The sequence below is a fragment of the Micropterus salmoides genome, unplaced genomic scaffold, assembly GCF_014851395.1.
Source record: "Micropterus salmoides isolate LMB-PRFRI ecotype aquatic unplaced genomic scaffold, ASM1485139v1 Ms_hic_scaffold_21, whole genome shotgun sequence".
Lineage (NCBI taxonomy): Eukaryota > Metazoa > Chordata > Actinopteri > Centrarchiformes > Centrarchidae > Micropterus > Micropterus salmoides.
Window position 1 is genome coordinate 21,238,859 of NW_024041262.1, and position 22,280 is coordinate 21,261,138.

General features: G+C 39.0%; 1 protein-coding gene across 3 annotated transcripts in view; it reads right to left on the minus strand.

Moving 5' to 3' along the window:
• wnk4a (WNK lysine deficient protein kinase 4a) overlaps window positions 1-22,280 on the minus strand; it is a 44,532-nt gene that overhangs the window by 12,221 nt on the left and 10,031 nt on the right. For all 3 annotated transcript variants that reach the window (XM_038735206.1, XM_038735207.1, XM_038735205.1), the window contains exons 3-12: window positions 12,454-12,626; window positions 11,832-12,052; window positions 11,136-11,293; window positions 8,087-8,175; window positions 7,216-7,435; window positions 5,602-5,962; window positions 4,733-4,884; window positions 3,876-3,949; window positions 2,134-2,269; window positions 1,538-1,654 (exon numbers count right to left, since the gene is read on the minus strand). In XM_038735206.1, coding sequence (XP_038591134.1) covers window positions 1,538-1,654; window positions 2,134-2,269; window positions 3,876-3,949; window positions 4,733-4,884; window positions 5,602-5,962; window positions 7,216-7,435; window positions 8,087-8,175; window positions 11,136-11,293; window positions 11,832-12,052; window positions 12,454-12,626 — 1,701 coding nt within the window. The remainder of the gene's footprint in view (window positions 1-1,537; window positions 1,655-2,133; window positions 2,270-3,875; window positions 3,950-4,732; window positions 4,885-5,601; window positions 5,963-7,215; window positions 7,436-8,086; window positions 8,176-11,135; window positions 11,294-11,831; window positions 12,053-12,453; window positions 12,627-22,280) is intronic.

Consider the following 22,280-nt stretch of genomic DNA (forward strand, 5'->3'; position numbering starts at 1 on the left):
TTGAAATCTACCCACCTACCCTCAGCTAATGATTATTCTTGGGAAAAAATACATAAATCATCTTGTGTAAATCCACAATACATTGGTTTGTTAGAGGAGGTTGTCAGTTTTGCATATCCATGCAGTTTTGAGCGTTGCTGTGAATTGTGGGTTGGGGTGTGGTGACCCTTTCCAGTCAGCATGGCATAATTCAGCTCATTTAAAACCCTGCACTGAGAACCACTGAGGCTGTTGAGATGCCAAGCACCCCTGCTGTGCCAAGACTCAGTAAACAAAAGCCCAGTATGTTTTAAGAGCTGCCTCATCACACCTTCCTCACACAGGCTTGTGTACGTACACCACCTCTCTATGCTCCAGCCTCTAATAAAGCTAAAAGACAATTACAGGGGGATGGGGCTGCTTACTTGCGTCACTAACTTCACAGAAAGTTAGATATACTATCAGCCAGAGTTAGGATTGACAAACAAAAGGCTGTTCACTGGAAGCAGGATGAATCATGTGTATGTCTAGCAGAGATAGAGGAATATGTCAAGCTTATCAGCCGACAGTGACAGTTCTAGGAGATTCAGTATCTAATGAAGACTTATTTTTTCATCCTCTCCTGCCTAGGTGGATTTAAGGTTGATATTATTCAACACTGTCTGACAGTTTCATATATTCTGTTTCAGCTTGTTCCTCGCACTGAGTGACTCCATGTTTTTTATGGCTGCGCTATTCCATCAAATGGAAATTTTATAGATGTCTTGTGCATAATTTTATGCTTATTTCCATAAAAGAATATTTGGAAATCTCCCCTAGAGCTTTGTATTAAGGTAAGTTTGGCTGCACAAGATGCGTTTGTAATGACGAAACCACCGGTGTGTCCGCAGTTAAATGACTGCCATGCAAATTTCAAAAGTAAACCAAAGATCTTATTCCATCTCATTAATGTAACATATGAAAAAAGATATAACACATTATTGCTCTTACAAACTGAAAGTTAAACTCATTAACAATCAAACTACCATTGCTTAATTCAATATACTCAAGGTTTTTCTGCTGCTACAGCCTTACTTGGTCTGGTATAAACCAGTAGCTTTTGGTGGCTAACGTTAGCAAAATTTCTGTATAAGGGATATTTCTGAGACAGTTCACTGACTTCATGGCTTTTCTCTACTTGTTCTACTGTTACACTTAGTTTTAGTATTGACCTTTAGCTGTTACTCATCACTTGTGACCAATGTGTGTTCTGTCTAGCAAAGGTCACAAAGGTTTATTTTAAATCAAGAGTTCAAACCTTTGCCACCTCAACATCATCAATATCTTAGGATATAGATTAAGGACTCTATCCAAAAAAAGGATATTCCAGATCAGAATAAACACTAAAATCTAATCAATTTTTATTTAATCCAAAGCCAAATTTCACAAAAAAACAATATCATTCACAGCTAAAGTAACTAACTGGAAACAAAAGAAACATCTATTTTGGAACCTCGTTTTATTTTCGCTCTTCTGAATATGGTGCCTGTTGATCATTACTTGGCCAGTGATGACTCACCATGACAGCAGCGATGTCTTCAGGGTTATCTCCATCCAGGTCAAACTTGAAGGTCACCATCTTGTCATTGTGTGTCTGCAGCTGACACTCAACCACACGGTCCACTTTATCAGAGAGCTGCAGAGATGGGACAGGATCAATGGTAATGTCATGTGTCTGTTTACCCTCTACAGCACTGAGCAAAGTTAAACACAGGAGGAACAATATGTTTTGTGTGTGTGTTTGTGTGAGCAAACATGTGAACATGTGTGTGAGTCCACTGTAAAATGCAGTGTATATTGTGCTATGCACTTTTTGCACAACCGTATGCATATGTGGTCATGCATGATTTGTTTGTCTCTGCCACCAGTCTAAACACACTCATTAAAAGACCACAGAGTGTCCTGATCAAACAGAAATTTACTGCAGTTGCCAGGGGGAAAACAGCATAGCTACTGATAACCTTGCATAACAAGGGTGGGGCTTCACCGCTCCCTCATAAATAAAATGAATCCACTAATTCAATCATTCAATCCAGCTGGTTGATTTATCTGTTTATGACGTGCTTAAACATATTTGCAGTGTTGTAATTAAACAAAACGTTTGATTTATTGTACCCCTGTGATGCGGAGCCTTGAGCGCGCCCTCCTCCTGAACAGCTTCGCAGCAGTTCGCCTCGCGGCAGTTTTCTCACTCTTCTCTGATAGGCCCTCGTAGCCGTCACTCAAGCCTGAAGTCACATCGGAGGCGTAGCTGCAAATAAATAAATTAGACGTGCTTCTCGTTAGAAAATACGCCCCCCAAATAGCCACGGAAACATTCCTCATGCAATAATGTAATTCAAAGAACATCTATCATCTACAACGTAGATTATCTTGGCATCACACACAATAATAAACAGCACTCTGAATTGTCAAATAAAGTCTTGATGTATTACAGTGGCATGTCTCTTGGGTGTAAACAGCAGAGTTAAATAATACAGTTTAACAAAGCTCATCCAAGTGTTCATCCTGAGGAAGCAACATGTCCATGTGATGTGTTGTATTTATACAAAGAATGAGTTTTAAGTTTCAGAGAACATTGAGCCTGTTTTATAAAAAGCTTTGGTTCAGCTAATTGTGTCTCCTGGGTCTTTTTTTGGATTACTGCGGTCACAGACTCCCCTCCATCCACAGGCTGCAAACATTTACAGGCCTACTGGTTGGCAGCTTCCGCCTGTCTCTATTTAAAAACATCTACCTTACGGGTAACTTCAGTTCAAAGTAAAGCTTGTTTTCACATATAAACACAGAGAATGCGGAAATTAGACTAGATAAGATTAAACATCGGTTTTGATTTTGCAAATTGTTCTTCTGTTTTGAGCTTAAATGCAGCTCTGCTCATCACTAAGCCAAGTTTTTTTTCAGAAGAGGAATTAAACAACTGGGAGCATGTTTTGGATCCTAAATAGTGCATGTCTAAGATGTTATGAGATACGATACTCGGCTAGACTTGACATTGGTTTCAATCCACTATGAAAGTCAGATACGGAAGAAAAACTAAGCTGGCTGTTAAAGAGCTTTTGACATTCACTGTGTTTGTTCTATAGTACCAACCAAATCCTACACTGAGAGACAACATATTGTGAACTAAATACAGGAATTAACTGTATTTAATCACATAAATTAATTTTAAAAAATGATTGACAATGGATTAATTGTTTAAGTTACTGCTTTTGTTTATTTTATATATTTGTAAACTGAATATCTTTGGGTTTTGGGCAGTTGGTTGGACAAAACTAGCAACGTAAAGATGTCATTTGGACCATAGATAATAATAATTATAATGTAGACAAAACAATTAAGTGATGAGTCAAATAAAATAACCAAGAGATTAATCAATTATGAAAACAATCGTTATTTGTAGCCTTACTCAGCATCTGATGTTGTGCATGGCAACAAAATCATTATGAAATAATTATAGTCTCTGAAGAGAAGATGGAGCCCAGATGGCAAACCCTCCAACACACGCACACACACACTCAATTGTCCATTGTCGGCTCTCATGCCAAGAATAAAGGCACTCTCTCCTTAACATCCCACCAACATGGAAAACAAGGCCTCCATAACATCTGAGAGCCATTCACACAGAAACCTGCAAGGGTCCATTCTGCCTCACTCCAATAAAAACACAGAAGAGCCTGTCGATTGCCTCAAGCTTGTTGTCACAGCCCCATAGATGTGGAGGAGGAGGAGTTATAGAGGGAAGATCAGACATTTCTACTAGAGTCACATTGATTTTCAGGTCTACAACTTTAAGAAGGGACTACTGAACTCCATTGTCTCTTGGATGTCAAAAAAAGAAGGCTGAAGGACATTACCTGTCCACAGGGGAGTTGAAGCCACTCGGGATCCCTGAGTTGCCATGTTCTATGTTGCTGGAGACCGCAATACTCTGTAGAAATGAGAGTTGTGGTAAGGTAAACCTGGATAAAGACTTCCATTCATTTCTTTTTCCTTTGAAGCTTTAGTACAAGATAGTAGCCAAGAAACATTTTCCACATGATGAAGTTTTTGATTTACTTCAAACAAGTTACATTAAATCTTAATTTGGCATTCCTTATGTGGTATTTATACATAAAGTTCCTCAATTTGGCACTTTGCTTTGATAAAAATAATAGTGTCACAGTGTGTGATCACTGCTGATCTGTTGGTCCACCACTTGGGTCCAGACAAAATGGTGAAGTATTAATTAAACTATTGGAGGCATTGCCAAGAGGATGAATTGTAATAACTTTGGTAATCCTCTGACTTTTCATCTAGTGCCATAATCAGGTCAAAATGTCTGTTTTTACTTGGTTTTGGTGGAAATACCTGCAAAATTAATGGCATTCCCATCAGCCTCAGCTGCACTTCGCGTTTGGTGTTGCAAATGTTCCAAGATGGTGAACATGGTAAACAGTATTGCTGCTAAACATCAGCATGTTGGTATTATTGCATAGCTGTAGACTCTTTGCCTGGTTAAAACTCTACTTAACTAGAAATTTCATTATAAATATGTGCTGACTAGAAAAAAACACAAGATGGATAGAATTGCATTGCTTAAACTACTATATTACCTTACTGTGAAGTGTTACTTTCCAACTATATATTGTTTACATAACGCTCGGACAGCACTGTATTAGACTGAGGAAGGAGGTCTCGTAAAGTACTGAAATCCTTTATTGAGGCCACTCACTGAGGGGAAGCGGAGGGCTGGGATGGGGAAACCGTTTGTAGTCGGGGTGTCGGTCTGCGTGGTGGGAGGGGTCACAGGCGCATTGAAGCTGCTGGTCTCCAGCGGATCCTGAAGCCCAGAGGAGCTCATATAGCCATCCGTCTCGCAGTCAGCTGTTTCAACAAAGGACATAAGCCATTATCATGTGACCAACTGTGGCCTGACTAAATGACACAAACTATACTGTACACACTCATACTGTATGCACAGAAACACACACACCTAATGACCCCCAACTGAGACATGCCACACATACAAAAACATGAAAAGGGGTTTCACTGAGGATTAGCACCAGTTCTGCAGACGCACAGAAGATGCTGGATGTATTTAGACTGAAGATCGAACTGATTCACCAAGACCACACACCATGAGACTTCCAGGGACTGAATAATTTAGTTATCTACAGTTTCAAATTTCACTGTAAACCTCCCATGTGCTCTGAGATCTGAACAGCTTTCTGTTCAATACAATTGTAAATCTAATGCAACGAAAAAAATATTTGCCTCATATGACCCCATAATGATATTGCAAAAATCCAAGATTCACCACACTATAAATTTAAGGACTTGTGGTACTGCAAAGCCATTTGGATTAAGTCTTCAGGAACTACTGTATGGGAAAATCCTTGTTTACAGTTGTGATGAAGTTGAAGGTGATACTATCATTGGTGGCGCTATCATTTTCATATTATCTTATTCGTTTTAAATGTGTTTTATAAACCTAAGAAAGGTGCTAAGGATTTTTTACCTGAACTGAATATATGAAAACACCAGATATAGAGAAAGCCTACAAACTCTTTGTGGTATGCGATGTTATATTAGGAGGCTCACAGTTAGCAGAGGACAGGCTGTTGTGGCGGATGTGGAAGTGCTGGTCTGCCTCGGGCTCCTCTGGCTCTGCAGGGTAGTTGTAGCTGACGCCAGAGTCTGCAGAGCTAGTGACGGGGGACAGGATGGAGGCAGAAGGCGTCAGGGCGACAGTGGGGGACTCTGCTGCAACAGCGTCGCTGACTTTAGATAAAGGAGGCGGAGGCTCTGGTTCTTCTTCTATTGCTTCTTGCTCCTGCTTCTTCTTCTGCTCCTCTGCATGTCGCCTCAGTTTTTCTCTCTGCCGCTTGATGGCCGTCACCCTGTCCCGTATGGCCTTGGCCACGAGCTTGAAGTCAGCCTCACACACAAAGCCAAGCACAACCTGCATAACAACACACAGAAATGGTCAGGTCAGAGCACAACATGAACATATGTGAAGGTCTATACTTCACAGTCCAATGTTTGCTGCTACAATATGCAGACAATTTACGTAGGTCTGCTGCACTTAATGACTTGATGACGCAAGCTGTGAAATCAACAAGTCCACTAACAAAAGTGACAAAAGCTTCCATGCTAACAACATTTGTTTTGTAAAATCAGTGCACATTGACTGCATTCTTCTGTCACTTTGGAGTCTTGCACAGTCTCCCAACACCCAGTCCAGCTAGCTGGGACACTCAGTCCGAACCTGCCTCTCAACACATAGTCAGATTACAGCAGAGCGGCCGGACTAGGTGTCCCCTGCTGATACCAAATTTGATCTCGATGAAAACTACCACAAAGAGGTAAGCAAGTAAGGAATTGTGGCTTGCATTTTCATTAAAAGTGACCTCTACCGATGGGGTTCTAGAGGACATAAATACCTGTTTCGTAACAAGCAAGAGGGCCATTATATTATTAAAGATGTGACCTGTGGCTGCTTCCTGAGACACGCTCTCATGTTTCGAACCACTGATGATTAAATGTTGAGCCGTGCCCTTGACACACGCTGCAAGGCGTTCACTTTATGGCTGGAGCACATTTCAAAGCTTTTGCTGTCATAACACAACCGTAAAAGAAGTATAATGAAGCTGGGGTGCATTAGTGAGCCTGTTTTCACTGTTTGGGGTCAAGAGTCAAAATACAGATTACTGAAAAGTGACATTTCTCAGACTCTGTGATATGATGTTAGCTGAGCCTGTAACAGGGTCTCAGAATCTAATATCTGTACGTACATTTAAATTAAAATTCTATTCGAAAGTTACAAAATTATATCTGTCTTTTGATATGTAATTCAACTTCAAATATTATTGCTGAAGGAGGATAATGATTAGCTACAATAAGTCCACTTTAGGCTGTCATCTAAACACACTGCCTTTTCTTCTTTCTTTTGTGAGGAGAATTATGGTGTTTAATTGTGTTAAGAACAGTCACCAACTACATAGCCAGTCAGCTCTCCCCCCAGAAAACCTATAAAAAGCGATCATCATCAATCAAGATCAGGATGCAGAGAACATGTGGGGGTTGGCTGAAGCGGCCTCCATCTGTTGATCTGGGATCAATTACTCAATTTCCTCACTAATAGCTGCTACAAACTGGGCCAGTGAAGCAGTAAAGGTTGACCTCACAACAAACAATCTTTGTGTGCCGGCCTACCATCTCCTGAGACACCTCCTCAGGCACGTCTTTGTAGAGCTCAAAGAGGAACTCAATGGCGTTGTTGTCCTTGTATTTCCCATGGAGCTTCTTGGTGTCATCCATGCGCAGCCACAGCTTCAAACCCGACTTCACCATGTCGTCCTCCTCTGCCAGCTCCACGTGCACTCCATTGTTCTCCTGAAAGAAGGGGTGATCCAGGAGGTCCTGAATGGTGTACCTGCAGTATAAGAAGAAAATCAGTCATCTTTTGTTACACACGCAGGCAACTTAAAAGACCTTGTATTAATGTTGTTTTTCATAATTTGTATTAATTCATAACTAAATACACTTGGAGAAATGCTTTTGCATCTCGCAGCAGGTTCTGATAAAGCTTATAAACAGTGCAACTGGGTAACTGTTTAAGCCTTCAAAAATTATGTCCTTTTGAAAAAAAACCTTTGCGTGCACCAACGAACAAAAAGGGTTGCAAAACATGCTCCATCAAGTTACCTTGATGTTTTTGTGACTATTTGTTGAACATGTACAGTAAAAGACATTTCTACCAACAATGTCAGCTACCCGGTATTGAAAATAAAATATATTATTGTTTTTGAAGGCCAGTACTATCATCTGTTTGGATTGTGTTTATTCTCAGTGAGAAGCTGCAGACAATCCAAGGTTTCTCAAAACTGAAGCTGCAGGTGAGTTTGTATTGTGTGCTACAAATCTTAATACAGTTTAGCTTGAAAGATAGAACCGTTAAAGAGTCGTTTTATCACTTTTATCACTTTCCTAAATGGTTAATAATATTCTGTTATGGAATCTGATTAGATTATTTTTAAATGTTTGTGCTGTAATATGTAATATATGTAAATGATTTCACTTTTACCTTTCATCTTTGTTCATACGAATGCAGCCCTCAATGATCTCCTTGAGCTCTGGGACTTTGACTTTGTAGAAGCTATCTGGCTTAATTCCCTGTGAAAACAGAAGAGATTTACTTTAGCTGAAGGGCTTCATACTTTCTTAATACCAGAGGGGTGGCTTTTAGTAGAATAAGTGATCAGCAACAATGATCGCCTCCATTTACATTTATCCCACAGTTATCCTGTCAGAGGATCAAGTCAAACCCGAGATGCTCTTCTTTCTTTCACTTAAATTTTAAACTCCTGCGCAGAGTTTATCTCAAGACAGAAAAAAAATCTCACTTGTATGAGTAAAGGGAGGTTTTCTATATCCCTTCTATCATGAGAATGTACATAGATTACTGCAGAGCTCCCACTCCCGTAAAAACACTGATAAGAAAGCAAAGAGTCGAGGTCAGAAAGATGTTTGGCCTACAGATACCCAAGCAACCAGCTGATGTGAGGTCAAAACACCCAACCAATTACATTTGCCAGAAAGAAAGGCTGAGTGATGCACTCTGTAATCACATTTAAAGACTGATATGTCACACAGTAACTACTGTATTTGCTGTTATTACCATAAATACATTTCTCTAGATATTTCCGCTTCCTGTTAAAGTGAGACAAAGGACAAAGCTGCGAGACATTATTATTTTCTAAAGTGTGTTTGTTGTGACTTTTGTTATTGTCTTTAGAGAATGCATAGGGATGTGTTATCTAATAATCTCATGCAAACTCACTGAATAACTATATATTTCTGAATGCAAACACAAATTGGGAAACCCAAAAAAAGCTTCAGCGCAATCTTTGAGGCGCTGTTATCGTATATGCAAAATGTGACAGAGGATCTGAAGCAGAACACAGAGGTTTCTTCAGTGTCCTCACAGGCAGCTTCAGTGTACATCAGTTTTCCCTCATTCAAAATCTAATTTGTGACGATCCTGTCCTGTGGTGACAGAGGTCTATAGATAAGATCTTGAGAAATACGCTGTCGTCATATTGACTTTGCTAAGTTCATGATCCCACAACAATTATTCTGCACTAATATAAAATTGAAGCACGGTGATGTCTTACAAGAAAAATGTGGTATTTCAGTCCATTGAGGGAAATACACTAAATGTCCAACAGTATGTGGACCTGTGCAGATATACTTATGGTCTTTTGTCTGTTTTTCAAGGTTTGTTTCAAATGAGGGAATTTGAGAAAACAGTGCATCTCCAACTTTGTGGCAACAGCTTGTTTAACGTGATTTCCTGTTTTAACAGGAAATAATATGTCCCTATGCTCAGTGATTCACAAAGTATTGGTCTTAAAGCAAAAATGGTTCCAGCTTCTCAAATGTCAGTATTTGCTGACATGATACTAAACTGAAAATATTTGGGTTTTGGATTGTTAGTTATTTGAATATTGAATTGAGATTTGAATATGCAAATGTTTGCTCTTGTGACATGTGATGGCCATTTTTCAATATGTACGTATCGATTAATAGGGAAAATAATCAGCAGATTAATCAATATCAATCAAAATCTTTTGGAAAGCCTTCTCACAAGAGTGGAGGCTGCTATTAGCAGGAGATTAACACCAATGGTTTTGGAATGAGAAGACAAACAATCATATTTGGATGTAATGTTTGGGTGTCCACATACTTTTGGCCATGTAGTGTATTGAAGGCATTTTTCCATAGTAAAAAGGAATTTATTTACTCAAACAAGAACAATACATGTTCTGAACAAGGCCAAAGAAAAGTCTTCAGACAGTTGTGACCACCCACATCCAAGACCCATTTGTAGGCTATATGTTCTGCCTTTCATATTTCAAGCTATATTTCTTTCTGTAGGCACCTTAAATAGTAAATTACTTCTAGTACAAGTCAGTCATATATGTGTTAAGTTACATAAAGTTTATAGGTTAGTGTTTAATGTTCTGAAAAAATTAACTGCCATACCAATAAATTGACAAATGTCCAGATGTCGTCTGCACTGCACATAAATGTAAAACATAAACAAATAATGAAGGGCATAGCTAATATGATTTTAATTAAATCTTGTTGCACGGGTAAGGTTCTCTAACTGCACATGGAACATTATTATGTTGTCCTGTTTGTGGAGGAGCCAGACCCACTCTAACTTGTTGGCATTGTCGCTTTCTCACTTTCCAGCCTCCGTCAGACACTGTTTGCTTTGCATATGTGACACGCAAGAAAGAAACAGCCTTCTTTGTGGAGTAATGGGTGAGACAGAATTTCCAAAACATATAATTCTACCACCTTCTGCTCTTGCCCACCGTGGCGTCATCGGGAACAGCTTGAAATACGGTAGTCTAAAACCACTGGTGTAATGCTACGGTCTTAAAACTCACTACACTGCTTCTGGTCTTTTTTTCTCCCAGATATTTTCTGTATGAAACTTTATGATGTGATCTAAATGTAACATTAGTTAATGTCCTGGGCACTGGGCTGGGACTCCAGCTCTCTTCATCATTAGACAGATGTCTTCCAATGCAAGAAAAATATCACATTTTCTAATACATCTTTGCTTTCTTAAAATAGTTGTTTTCTGCAATGCATAAAAAGCAGTTCAGACAGAAAGTTTGCAAATGTCAGTGTTGATGGTTCATATAAGTTCTCCATTCAAACACTATTTGATGGACATGGGAATATTACAATTAACAAAATAGCTAGAACTAGGTAGACAGGATCTTTGAATTGGTAAATACTGTACACTGGCAATCAGTGAGTCAAGCATCTGCGTCATGATTGCGGGCTGAGAACAGAAAAGCGGTCAGGTTATGATACGGTTCTACACTCTGAGCTTGTAATGGACAAAACTGAGCCTTTAATAGACAAAATGCAGCTTTCATTCCATGTGGGGCCCACTTTTTCCAAGGACTCAGGAAATCCAGACATATACACAAAATGTCCTGGTTCCTCTTGACTGAATTCCAGTTTGCACATGGGAGAAAGCGAACACATGTGAACAGTTACGTTAAATATGGGTTAAAAAACGAGGTGGCCCTCCTCCTTCCCTTACTCACACTGGTGACTTTGCGGTAGATCTGGGCAGCATTTTGGCACTCAGAGTACGGGTACTCAGAGGTGGCCATCTCCAGGATGCACATTCCAAAGGCGTAGACATCCACCGCTTCATCGTACTTCTCCTCGTACATCTCTGGGGCCATGAACTCTGGAGTTCCTGTCAGGTTTCAGAGGGTAGAAGTAGACAGTTGTTCTATTATTAATACTGAATCAGTGAAGGTCAATCAACAGTCCAGTTTCAACACAGTTTGCATCAAGTCTTACTATATATACAAAGTTAACCTGTTACCAATCATAAGATGCTAACACTGTAAAAAAAATATCTGACTCTTAAAAGGCTGAAATGCTCCTCTATGTTCACCAGCTAGTTGCCAACTTTATCTGTATTATGGATAGTATTTATCAGGTAGTATACATTGAGTTAACATTGAGTTAAGTAGAGCTTTTTCAGTGAAAATAGCTGATAAATAGCTAATTTCTGTTTTAATTTTACTAAACAAAATCAATCATCAAATGCACCATTCCCCAAAAGAAGGGCAATAATCAAACAATTTTTCATATGGATCTGGTGAATTAAACTCTACAAAAAATCAAGTTCCCACTGAAATTAAAAGCCTTTAGCCCATTTCCAGAGTTTATAGATGTAAGCAAAATGGTGTTATAGATGTAATTTCAGTGAGTGTAAATTATCTTACCAATGACACTTTTAGCAAAAGAGGCACTTTTGAGAGTGGCCAGCCCCAGATCTCCTATCTTGACGGAGCCGGTGGGGCCAGTGATGAAGATGTTGTCACACTTGAGGTCCCGGTGGATGATGGGAGGAGAGCGTGTGTGCAGGAAGTAAAGCCCTTTGAGGATCTGACGACTCCAGCGCTGCAGCAACTTCAGCTTCATCTCCTTGAACCTCTTCAAGTACCTAAAAATAAGACAGGGGGATAAGACTAAACAGCCCATTCTAAACCTATCAAAATACTGGAAGTATTTACTAATGAAATACTTATTTTGACAGCCAAGAGGAAGTTTCAAAGTGAGCTAGTTTCCTGAAATCTCTCCCAGATCACTGTATCCAAAGTGGAGCTATTCTCTGGTGCTTATACTGCACCTTTTATCATACCTTAAAAAGCAAAGACTGTCAAACATGACACAAATATCCTCTTTTCTATGGAAGACATGAATAGTTTTATTTGGAAAAAGGATATCCGCCATTTAAAAAATGTAACACCTTCTTATAAAAGGTAAGAGAGCAAAAAATGAACTGCTTTCAGGTATGGAGATTTTTATGTGCAGTTTAAAGGGGAACTGGATCAAGAGACTCACGTTTTGAGGGTGCCAGAAGTCATAAGTTCAGTCACCAGGAGGATGCACTTGTGGCCCTTTACAGTGGACTTCCAGGAGTCGTGGAAGCGGACAATGTTAGGGTGCTGCAGGCCCTTCAGCATCTCCACCTCCTCACTGAAACGTTGTCTCTCTGCCTTGGTCAGCTTACGGGTCTGCAGAGAAAATCACACTGTTAAGAGTGTTTTTTTATGCTAAGCAGCATCCTGGTTTATAGTCTTATCCAGGTTTTAATCAGATTTGGGATACTGACATGAAAATGAGAAACCGGGTCATTCAGCTCCTTCTATACATGATTCTAAACCATTGTTGCATTTCTGTAAGTTACCTCTGAATTTGAGGCTGAACCCAGTTTGGTTTGTGCCTGGATAAGATAACATAAGACTTTGTTGATCCCTGAGGTGAAATTCATGACCCTAATAAACAGACTGAATTGCAATTTTGTTTCATCTCATTCGTTCAGCCTGACACTGTGTCCGTGTAATGTTAGCAAATTTGTTTTGCCCTAAATAATCAGTAGCAACTGAATTATCCATCCCAATGTCAATTTCAGTCAACACAGAAGCTGTTATTGGTTGCTCCAAGCACTCACAATAACTTAACATTTTTCATGATGATTGCAGAAATATGTCCATTTAAGAGTTGTTATTTATATAATTCTCTCATCCATGCTTAACACCAATTTTTAATAATGTAGGTAAAGTCTGGCTCTGTTACAGGAATATGACATCCCCATTCTTAATCCTGCCTATAAATCTCAGACTGAGCTTGATTGATTTTTGAAGTAGGGACAGCAGCCATCAATAAGCAGCACCAGACTGATTTGAACAACTTAAATTGAGGATACATCTGCACACACAGCAGAGAATTATCAGAAACCTGCTTCAGGAGTTTACATTCCTCAGTATCCCAGCTTCTGAGTTCTCCAGCTAGTTTCTCAAAACCAGGACAAAATGGTGCTAAACTTTTAATCCAACATGGACGAGAAGAAATTTAAACATCTACAATTTACACAACTGGACATCTGCTGATGAAGGTCGTGTGATATTATCAGAAAGCTCCACAACTGTGAGTAAATGGGCCTTGAGGTGAGATTGTTTTGTCAACCATAAGAATGTAGTTGTGCTGACAGTGGAGTTGTAGAGTTCTGGTCTTGTCAGGGCTCTGTACGGTTACATAAGTAGGTAGCAATAAACGCAGCATGTAACTACATGGGACTAATTTGATAAATCACTGTTGCTTTAACTAATGAGCTCACTGTGGGACTGGGTTCATCCATCTGGGTGACCCTCCGATTACATAATCACATTTATTTTCCAATAAGGGGAGCTCTGACTTTACATACCTTAGGAGGAGGTTTCCAGAATCCATGTAAAACTGAACCAAGCACAGCGATCATGCTGGATGAACAAAGACATTTTTGTGTTTCCTCTAGGATGAATGGCCCAATTTAGCTGCTGTTGGAGTAACTCTGCCTGTGGTTGGGTGGTTAGTGGAAAACTCCTGGGAGACTTCAGGACTATGAATCCTGCATTGAGGCAAATTTCTGGGAAAAATGTTCTGCATATGTTTGTGCTTACAATCAACTTGACCGCTACACTCTGTCCGTCCTCATCAACAGACCTGCGGAGTCTTAAGTTACACAACGCTTTTACCTGTGCCATCACCTGTCAATGTGTCATTTTACTCAACATGAGGCCCTGGTCTTAACAGCAAGACAGAGAGGTAACTTCTGACAAAGTGGTTTGCTTTTAGGTCGACAGTGATCAGTTTATTCCTCAAATGCAAGACTTTCTGCAGAAATACTAAATTATTTGGAAAAAAGAAAACATTTTGGGTTAAGAGGAAAAGTAATGACTATGACATGTTTAAAATGAAAAGAGCATTGAAATCTGTCTTCTGAATAAGTCAGTTTCACTTTAATCTAATATATGCTTTGTACAGATTACAAATTACGTACAAATTACAGACGTGGACATTGAGCTTTATCTCACTGTATCTCGAAAAAAACACACACATTATGAGACAAATTAATAGCGTATGTGCAGTTTGTGGATGACCCAGGGTGAGTGAGTCAGAGGGTTGATTCGCATCTGGGTATTTATTTATCTAAGTTTGATAACATCAAACCCCTGTGTGGCAAGCTTTGTCTCCTGTGGATAGTCGCCTGTTTGCAGTTCAGAGTCAGTGTAACATGCATTAGTTGTGGCATGCAGCCGAGCCACTTGAATACCTTTGCGCTTCCAAAACCGCAGGATTTACTAGAGCTTGGATGGCATGATTGCAAAATACTAAAATTCAAAATGAAGAGCTTTGGCAACTTCAGAGGGGCTCTTCGAAAAACCAAAATCCAGTTCATAAAATGTGAGCTGTCAAACAAACTGGAGTGGATGGTGGGTGATTATTTCATCAAAACCTGTCCTTGATTCAAAACACCAAACTAAAGAATTGTTCATTTAAAATGTCAAAAAAAGAGTTTCAAACGCAGTGAAAAAAGAAATACAGATGGAAACAACAAAGCACAAGTATGAGCCGTGATAACATTGTGATGCTGTCATCTGATTGCACTGTTATTGGTGCTGGCTAATTTCGGGGGGGAACAACTCTTCCCTCTTCCCAGTAAACAAGCACACTTAAGCTGTGACTAATAGCAGAAATGAAAACCAACCATACAGTAATGCTTCAGTTTGACTGAGAACTGTTTCCACATCATGACAGCCACCAGTTAAGTCTAATAAACATGATTTTCTTTCATTATTACAGATAACTATAATGTGTTTCAATTAGTGTTAATGATATCTATCTTTAGTCAGAAGCCCTCTGTCACTTCCCAAAGAAGGAATCCTCTGTTGACATGTTGCACGACTTCTACCTAACTTTTCAATGGGATATTTGACTGCATCTACCCCCACTTCTTTCTTCCCTCTGCCCTTTTTGAAAAATGAGGCCAAAATCCATTGCGCAACTCTGGAGAAAGCAATGCAGGGGAGAGCCACAAAAACAAACCATCTCCATTTTGAAAAAGACAATTGTTGATCCATAAAAACTGTCTAGATTCAGAGGTATGATTGAGCCTCTGCTAAACGTTTTCTTGTACTGTTGTCTCTTTGAGGTGGATGTTTTATTCTTAGCTGCTTAGAGGTATGTGTGTGTGTTGAGTTGGGGGTTGGAAATACTTGGGCTTAGTGCCACATAAGTGGACTTACGTAAGCAGTGTTGATGGTAGAGGAGCCACTGGTATCAAGAAGTCCCTGTCAGCGCCCCTATTATGACAACCAGGACATGAACATGACATGTCAGCCAACATTTGCACCAAACCAGGTGGTGTATGCTGCAGCTTACGGGAATGAAAACTTTGGACTGTCCTGAGGTTACACTTAAACAGATACAGTCTGACCAGGACTCAGTGTGGGCAGACTATCTGTGCTATCTGTGGGATTCTTTAATAAATATGGGGAAAAAAGTAGGACAAGTGAAAAAATGCATTTAGTCATACTACTTATAGCTTGCAGGGATGTGTGTTAAGGGTGATAAGCAGAGGTTTCAATAGTTTTTTTTATATGCACGTCTTGATGATAAAATGATAAAAGTATAGTGCTGAAATAATTAGTAATTTAATGGATTATTCAACTGACAGAAAATTACTCAACGAATAATTTTTTTTAACTACAAGTCTGGTGTTATTCTATATTTCTCTTATTTTCACAAAAAAAAAAACATGAAAAACCCAAAACCAACAATGTGTTATTCCATCTCTCAATAGTTCCCCCATTTTGTAATATTAATAAATTATATATAATATTATAAAGAGTACAGTCTAGTTCTGCTCTACATGAAAAGTTAAGATAATTTGTGTTACTGGCACTATATACCCCATCCTTAAATATTTAAAAAACAGCTCACAAGTATAGTTTAATTTGTTTTTTAAAAAGCCAGCAACTTCCTAAAACAGCTGGGCAGTGTAGCTTTTATCAAACATTATGTACACAGAAGTAAACAGTGCAATTGTTGGGGACGATTTTCAGCAGCATAGTAACACACATTTGGTGCTCTAGTGACTATTTATAGAACAGCAGGACAGTAAATGTGGGATTAACTCAAAATAAACTACAGTCCCCATGTCTGTTGTAAGGAACATGTCACCCAATGCAACAGTGCGGTTTATTTATATGCTTTAAATAGTTTTTAGTAAAGAAATTGAGCTCAATGGCACAGAGAAATGAGATTTATCAGATTTCTAAAATGTGGGTTTTGGGCTGTCATTGAGAAAATACAAACAAATTTGAAGATGTCACCTTTGGGCTCTGGGAAAGACTGTTATCTGACTAAAGAATAGATTCATCAATTGAAATAATTAGGGAAGGATTGATCATGAAAACAATTGTTAATGGAATCAAGTCAACCTATGAGACTATGTTCATAATGTGTGAATAAGTAAGCTTTTTGTGTAATAATCTAATTCATCTGGCAAACTTTCCATCTTCCTTGACCTCTGTTTGAACCCTTTTAGGGACTAAAAGGTAAGCCCTTCTTCTTCTTCCAGTCATTAACATATTATTGAAAGTGCTGTTAACAAGCCATAACTCCTGTGCTCCAGATGCTGACAGTGAAGAGCCCTGCAGATATAGACCAGAGTTCACAGAGACCTTCTGATGACAGACAAGGCAGGAGAGAACATGCGTGGCTTGAGAGGCAGTGACGACTTACTCGCCAAGCTCTGGGATTGAGGCCAAAGGCACAGAGAAAGAAAAAATAGTCTGACCTCACACCTCTAGGGCTGACATACTCGACGTGACTGACACACACTTACGTATAAACACGCACGTAGGCACTTACACTGGTACAGTGTTGCATTTAGATGTTTGCAGGTGAGAACTGAGGTGTCACTGTGCTCTTTCCAAGGAAAGCCTGACATGTTGTGTAAATGGAGCGGGCAGAGGAAGGTTAGCCATTAATCTCCTAAAGATTGAGCCTCTGACTGCTGCTCTCACACTGACTACCTGACCTGACTCCTGGCGCCCAGCTAATTACCTGCACAAGTAACAGAGACCTAGATGCAGGATTTCACCATCTCTCATATATTTCAATAGTGAAAAGTCTATTTTTTAGCCCGACCGATACTGGATTTTTGAGGCCAATACCGATATCGATATTTGGGAGTGTAATTCTTTTCTCTTTTTTTACCATGAACACATAACATAAACATAAATACACTTGTGCAGTGCATTTTACAGTTGAAAAGTTGGAAAAACCAACTTGTCAGTGTTCTGTGGTGTATAAACTACCTAATGTAACAGTGACACAGTTTCGGTATATTTCCACTGCCATATTGTTGTTACTTATCAGCTGACATGTACACCAAAATAATTATTTGCAATAAACCTAATGGCCAATATATGGGACCTGGGAATTTATCGTCTCGCTCTATGTAGCGAAGGGCGAGAGCAGTCACCCTAACTGGATTGGAACACGGAACTAAAGGGTAGCAAACATGCAACTCTGACCACAACGCCAAAGAGCCAATCTTGTTGGTATGGCAGGCCAAGTGCATTCTCAACTGTAGTGACAGTACTCCGTCACACTAATATATTTGCACAAGTACAAGACTGTCCTCTGAACAGTATGAGTCGTCTCAGTATTACATCACCTTGTTTGAGAGCTGTGAGATCTTTCTTAACTAAATGACAGGTCTTTAAAGACCTTTCTTCTTCTTAAATAATCCCCTTGCCTTTCAAACTGAGATTTGTATTGCACAATACAGTAATCCTAACTTGGATGATATGTACGCAACAGTTTAAAGACCAGTTTGACCAGTGTCACTTTTCAGCTGACCCCTGAACCGTCTCGGGTCATAGTTAAATGGAGGCGAGAGGACATTCTTGCTCCAGCCTGATCAAATAAACCTGCAAGGGAAGAAAGCATTGAAATGCTGTAAGGGAGAGAATATGGGCGGCTCTCTCAGGTTATGGGCATCGGAAGAGAAGAGGCTGAATGGAACAAACACTTTGTTCTCTTCAGCAAACCACCAGAACCACAGAAAGATCACAAGAAGCCTGGAGGATACAGACTGTAAGAGTTCTGTTTTCAGAAATACAGCAGAGCAGTCGGGTCAACATGATGACTTGAAGAAACAGGAAAGGAGTGGAAAGAGTTTAGTAATGGGTCATTTAATCTAAATTGGTTGTGTAATCAGGCACAAATATGATGACATGCTGTCTATGATGACCAAAGTTTAAACATTGTGTCCACATTTTTATCATGGTGACAAACAATCTGCCATTTCAACCACTAAATCCTAACAAATAGAAAGTTTCTGCAAAACGAAAGCTGGAATTTGAGCTAACATACCTGTTTATGTGTGATGAGATTCTTCCATAAATAAACAACATATATTTAGCTGTTCCTCATCCTGCACTCTGAGGACCATTATTGAAAACTGTGTGTTAGGTACATTGGCACAGCGTATATAACAGTCTGTCATGGTCCGTCACAGTTACGTCTTCTACCGCTATAAAGGGCCGAGGCGAACCTGTGGGCTCTTAAACCTGGCTGAAGTGAGTCAAATGCTCAGGTTGCAACTGTGGCAGCCACAAACAATAATCTGTGTGTGTACAGCTTTACAACAGACGGGCCTTTCTGATCAGTAACCACTACTGAAATTGAAAAAAACAAAAACAAATATGTGGCTGTAAATATTTTATTATACATGAGTTCATGTCATTATTTTTGTTGCTGCTTTTTGGGGGTCTAAGTCTTATTTAAAAATGTAATAAAAATGGTTTATCTGCTACTGTTTGCAACATATTACATGCTAAAAGGGATAATTTTTTATCTGAACATGAGACTGTTGTACTGTCCCAACCGCTTTGCAATTACCTCTGACATTTTTAACAGCAGCCTTGTAGTACGCTGTTTACATCTAATCGTTGACATTGGGAGTTTGGTGGGTACATCTGCCAATCTGATTACAAGAATTAACCTCAGCTGTAATTATCTTAAAATGTTCACAATAATTATCATCTGGAAATCGTTAAAAGGCAACAGGCCTCAACAAGTTCATGACAATACATATTTGACACATGTTAAAGCTATGTCTCTCTCTGGCTTATTCCTTAGATCTTGTGACGGACATTTTCTTTACAGTAAAGACCTTAAGCAAACAGTATTTGCACATACTTGCTCTTACAGATTGTTTAAGTCTACTTGGGTGTCACATAGGTGGCTTTTGCCAAACCGGAGAAGGAGAAAACAAGTACCAGAGGGTTCCTAAACGTTTAGTCTATTAGATTGTTTAATATCAATAATTTTCTGCAGGCTTGAAAAAGTATAACTATTCTTTATTTTGCGAGAATGAAAAATAAACAACATTTTATTAAAAGGAAATATTAATACCACTTTATAAAAGGGCATATAAATGGTAACTAATGTCAAACGTAGTGTTTGTGTTGCCAGGTTGTGAAAAAATGCTTTGGCTGCTATTTAGTCTTTCTGTTTGGAATTAATGCAGGTATAAATGTTGGTAAACCATTAATACATGCTTGTGGGTTACTCACGTTCAAATAATTCCATTAAATCTGCAGTCACAAAAGTCATTTATAAGTAAGTTTTTACAACAATCCATCAAGTTATAAATAAATAACTAAATGTTAGTTGTTAATAAATGGATTTTGGGTCTCTGCAGCTCTCGCAGGAGGTAAGTTGTCAGTTTTCTTGATGAGGATAACTGTCGTACCAGAGGAGGATAAACATAAACCAAAAGGATTTTTCTAAATCTAGCTCACACAAAATGTATTATTCTAAATGGCTTATAAATCATTTATAAAGTATTTGTAAATGATTAATTAATCATGAATAAAGACATTAGTAACCTATTTTAAAACCATTTATTAAGGGTGCTTTATCAGAAATTGTTACAGAAAGAAAACATTTATTTCTGTTGGTAGAATTTACCCTCAGTTTGGGAGCCACTAGTCCAGAAAAGTATGTTTTTCTACAAAGCTGTCACTGTTTTGAACTGTCCTGATGCTGAAATTTCCACACATCTGCTACTGCAAGCAGGACAATCTGCTAAGCTTTGTTGAGAAGTAGTATTTGACTGAGCTCTGACCAGGAGAGTGTTAAAGCAAAGCCTTTTGAAGTTGTTATGACCCCAGGCTCAGCAACAGCCAGCAAACAGAGAAGCTGCTCTCATCTCTGGGCACATTTGCCTTTTTTAATATTGCTTTTTATAAAGCTGATAAAAATCCTTGAATATCCACTGAAATTCCAAATATCTGGAATATTTATTAACTTCATAATCAAAAAAGGTTTTGTTTTGTGAAGATGTGTTTGGGAAAGTCTGGCACACGGAACAAAATGAAACATTTAACTGAAATGAAACATGGAGCACATGTTACTTGTTGAAAATGTGTTTGGTAGCTAGTTTATTTGTACTCCACTTTAGCTCTGGCTGCAGTTGCATAGTGTTACAAGGATGTGCTATCAAGTGCTGGCAACTGGCAACCAGGACCGGATATAGTTTACGAAGTGATGGTATGCAAGTGGTGGCCCTGTCACCGGAAGGCAACAGCATGAAAGATTTATGAATCTTCAACTGGCTGCTCAAGTCTGTCCAATAAAGAGTCAAAATGTTAAATATTTTAAGAGCATCAATGTGAGCACTCACTTTAGAAACCCAACGAGGGTTAAGATAAATGTGAACTAAGATAGCACAGGTCAAGTCTGGGAGGAACACAAATTCATGTTTTCTGTTGACTGAGAAAACACATTCCAGTGTTTGTTGATGGGTATTGCGAGTTGACGGGCCCCAAACAGGCAGAGCCAGTACAGTACACCAATGGCTGATTCATCACAGGACTCACGTGGCAACTTGGAGCACATTTACACTCCTGGCACCTCGGTCCTGCACGCTCCGACACACACGGTCAGTTTAGAAATGACCAGAGGTTACCCCATGGAGCAGTCTTCTTACCAACTATGGCCTCAGAGCTCTAACAGCTATTAAAGCTTGAGGTCTGGTTTGTTTAGGAAGCAGGACTTGGGCCTCTCCAGGGCCCAAACTGAGGGGTGACCACATGTCACGTAAAGGAACAGCCGTGCAGTCACCTACTGCGGAGAAAAGACATGTTTACAAGCGCACAACTGAGTCTCCTATACACTGTAAAATACTGGACTGTCCTTGGCAAGAAATAAAGTCTTCAACTTGTGCTGAAACAATTATTCGATTAGATAAATGAATCAAGAGACAGAAAATCAAACTATAAACAATTAAATATTTAAGTAATTAAGGCCCTGCAACTCTTGTAAAGTAATGCATCATATTTTGGGATGTTTGGTAGAGGTAAAATGGGTATGTTGCCCAGAGGCAACACCGTACCATAGAGGGTTAATCAAACAAGCTGGTTTCAGCTTCTTAAATATATATACTGTTGGTCACACAAAACAAGCAATCTAAAACGTGTATTTGGATTCTTAGAAATTATAAAGAACATTTATGAATATTTTATAATAATTTGCAAATCAATTAATCGATCAAAAAAGCGACAGATTAACAGTTTTGAGCTTAGGCGACTAAAACGAAAAGTGTTTGATCAGAATACATCATGAAATAACGCAAGATACATTGACTTACACAATATTGCAAACGAGATTTTAAATCATTTTACTGATATTTAATGGAGAGAGTATACGGTAAGATGTTATTTGTGCTCCTTTGAAAGAAAGAGCCAATGTGATAACTGTAAAGACAAAAGGTTCCTCTACAGAAATGGATAATGATGTTATTTTGAAAGGACCTACAAAGCCTAGTT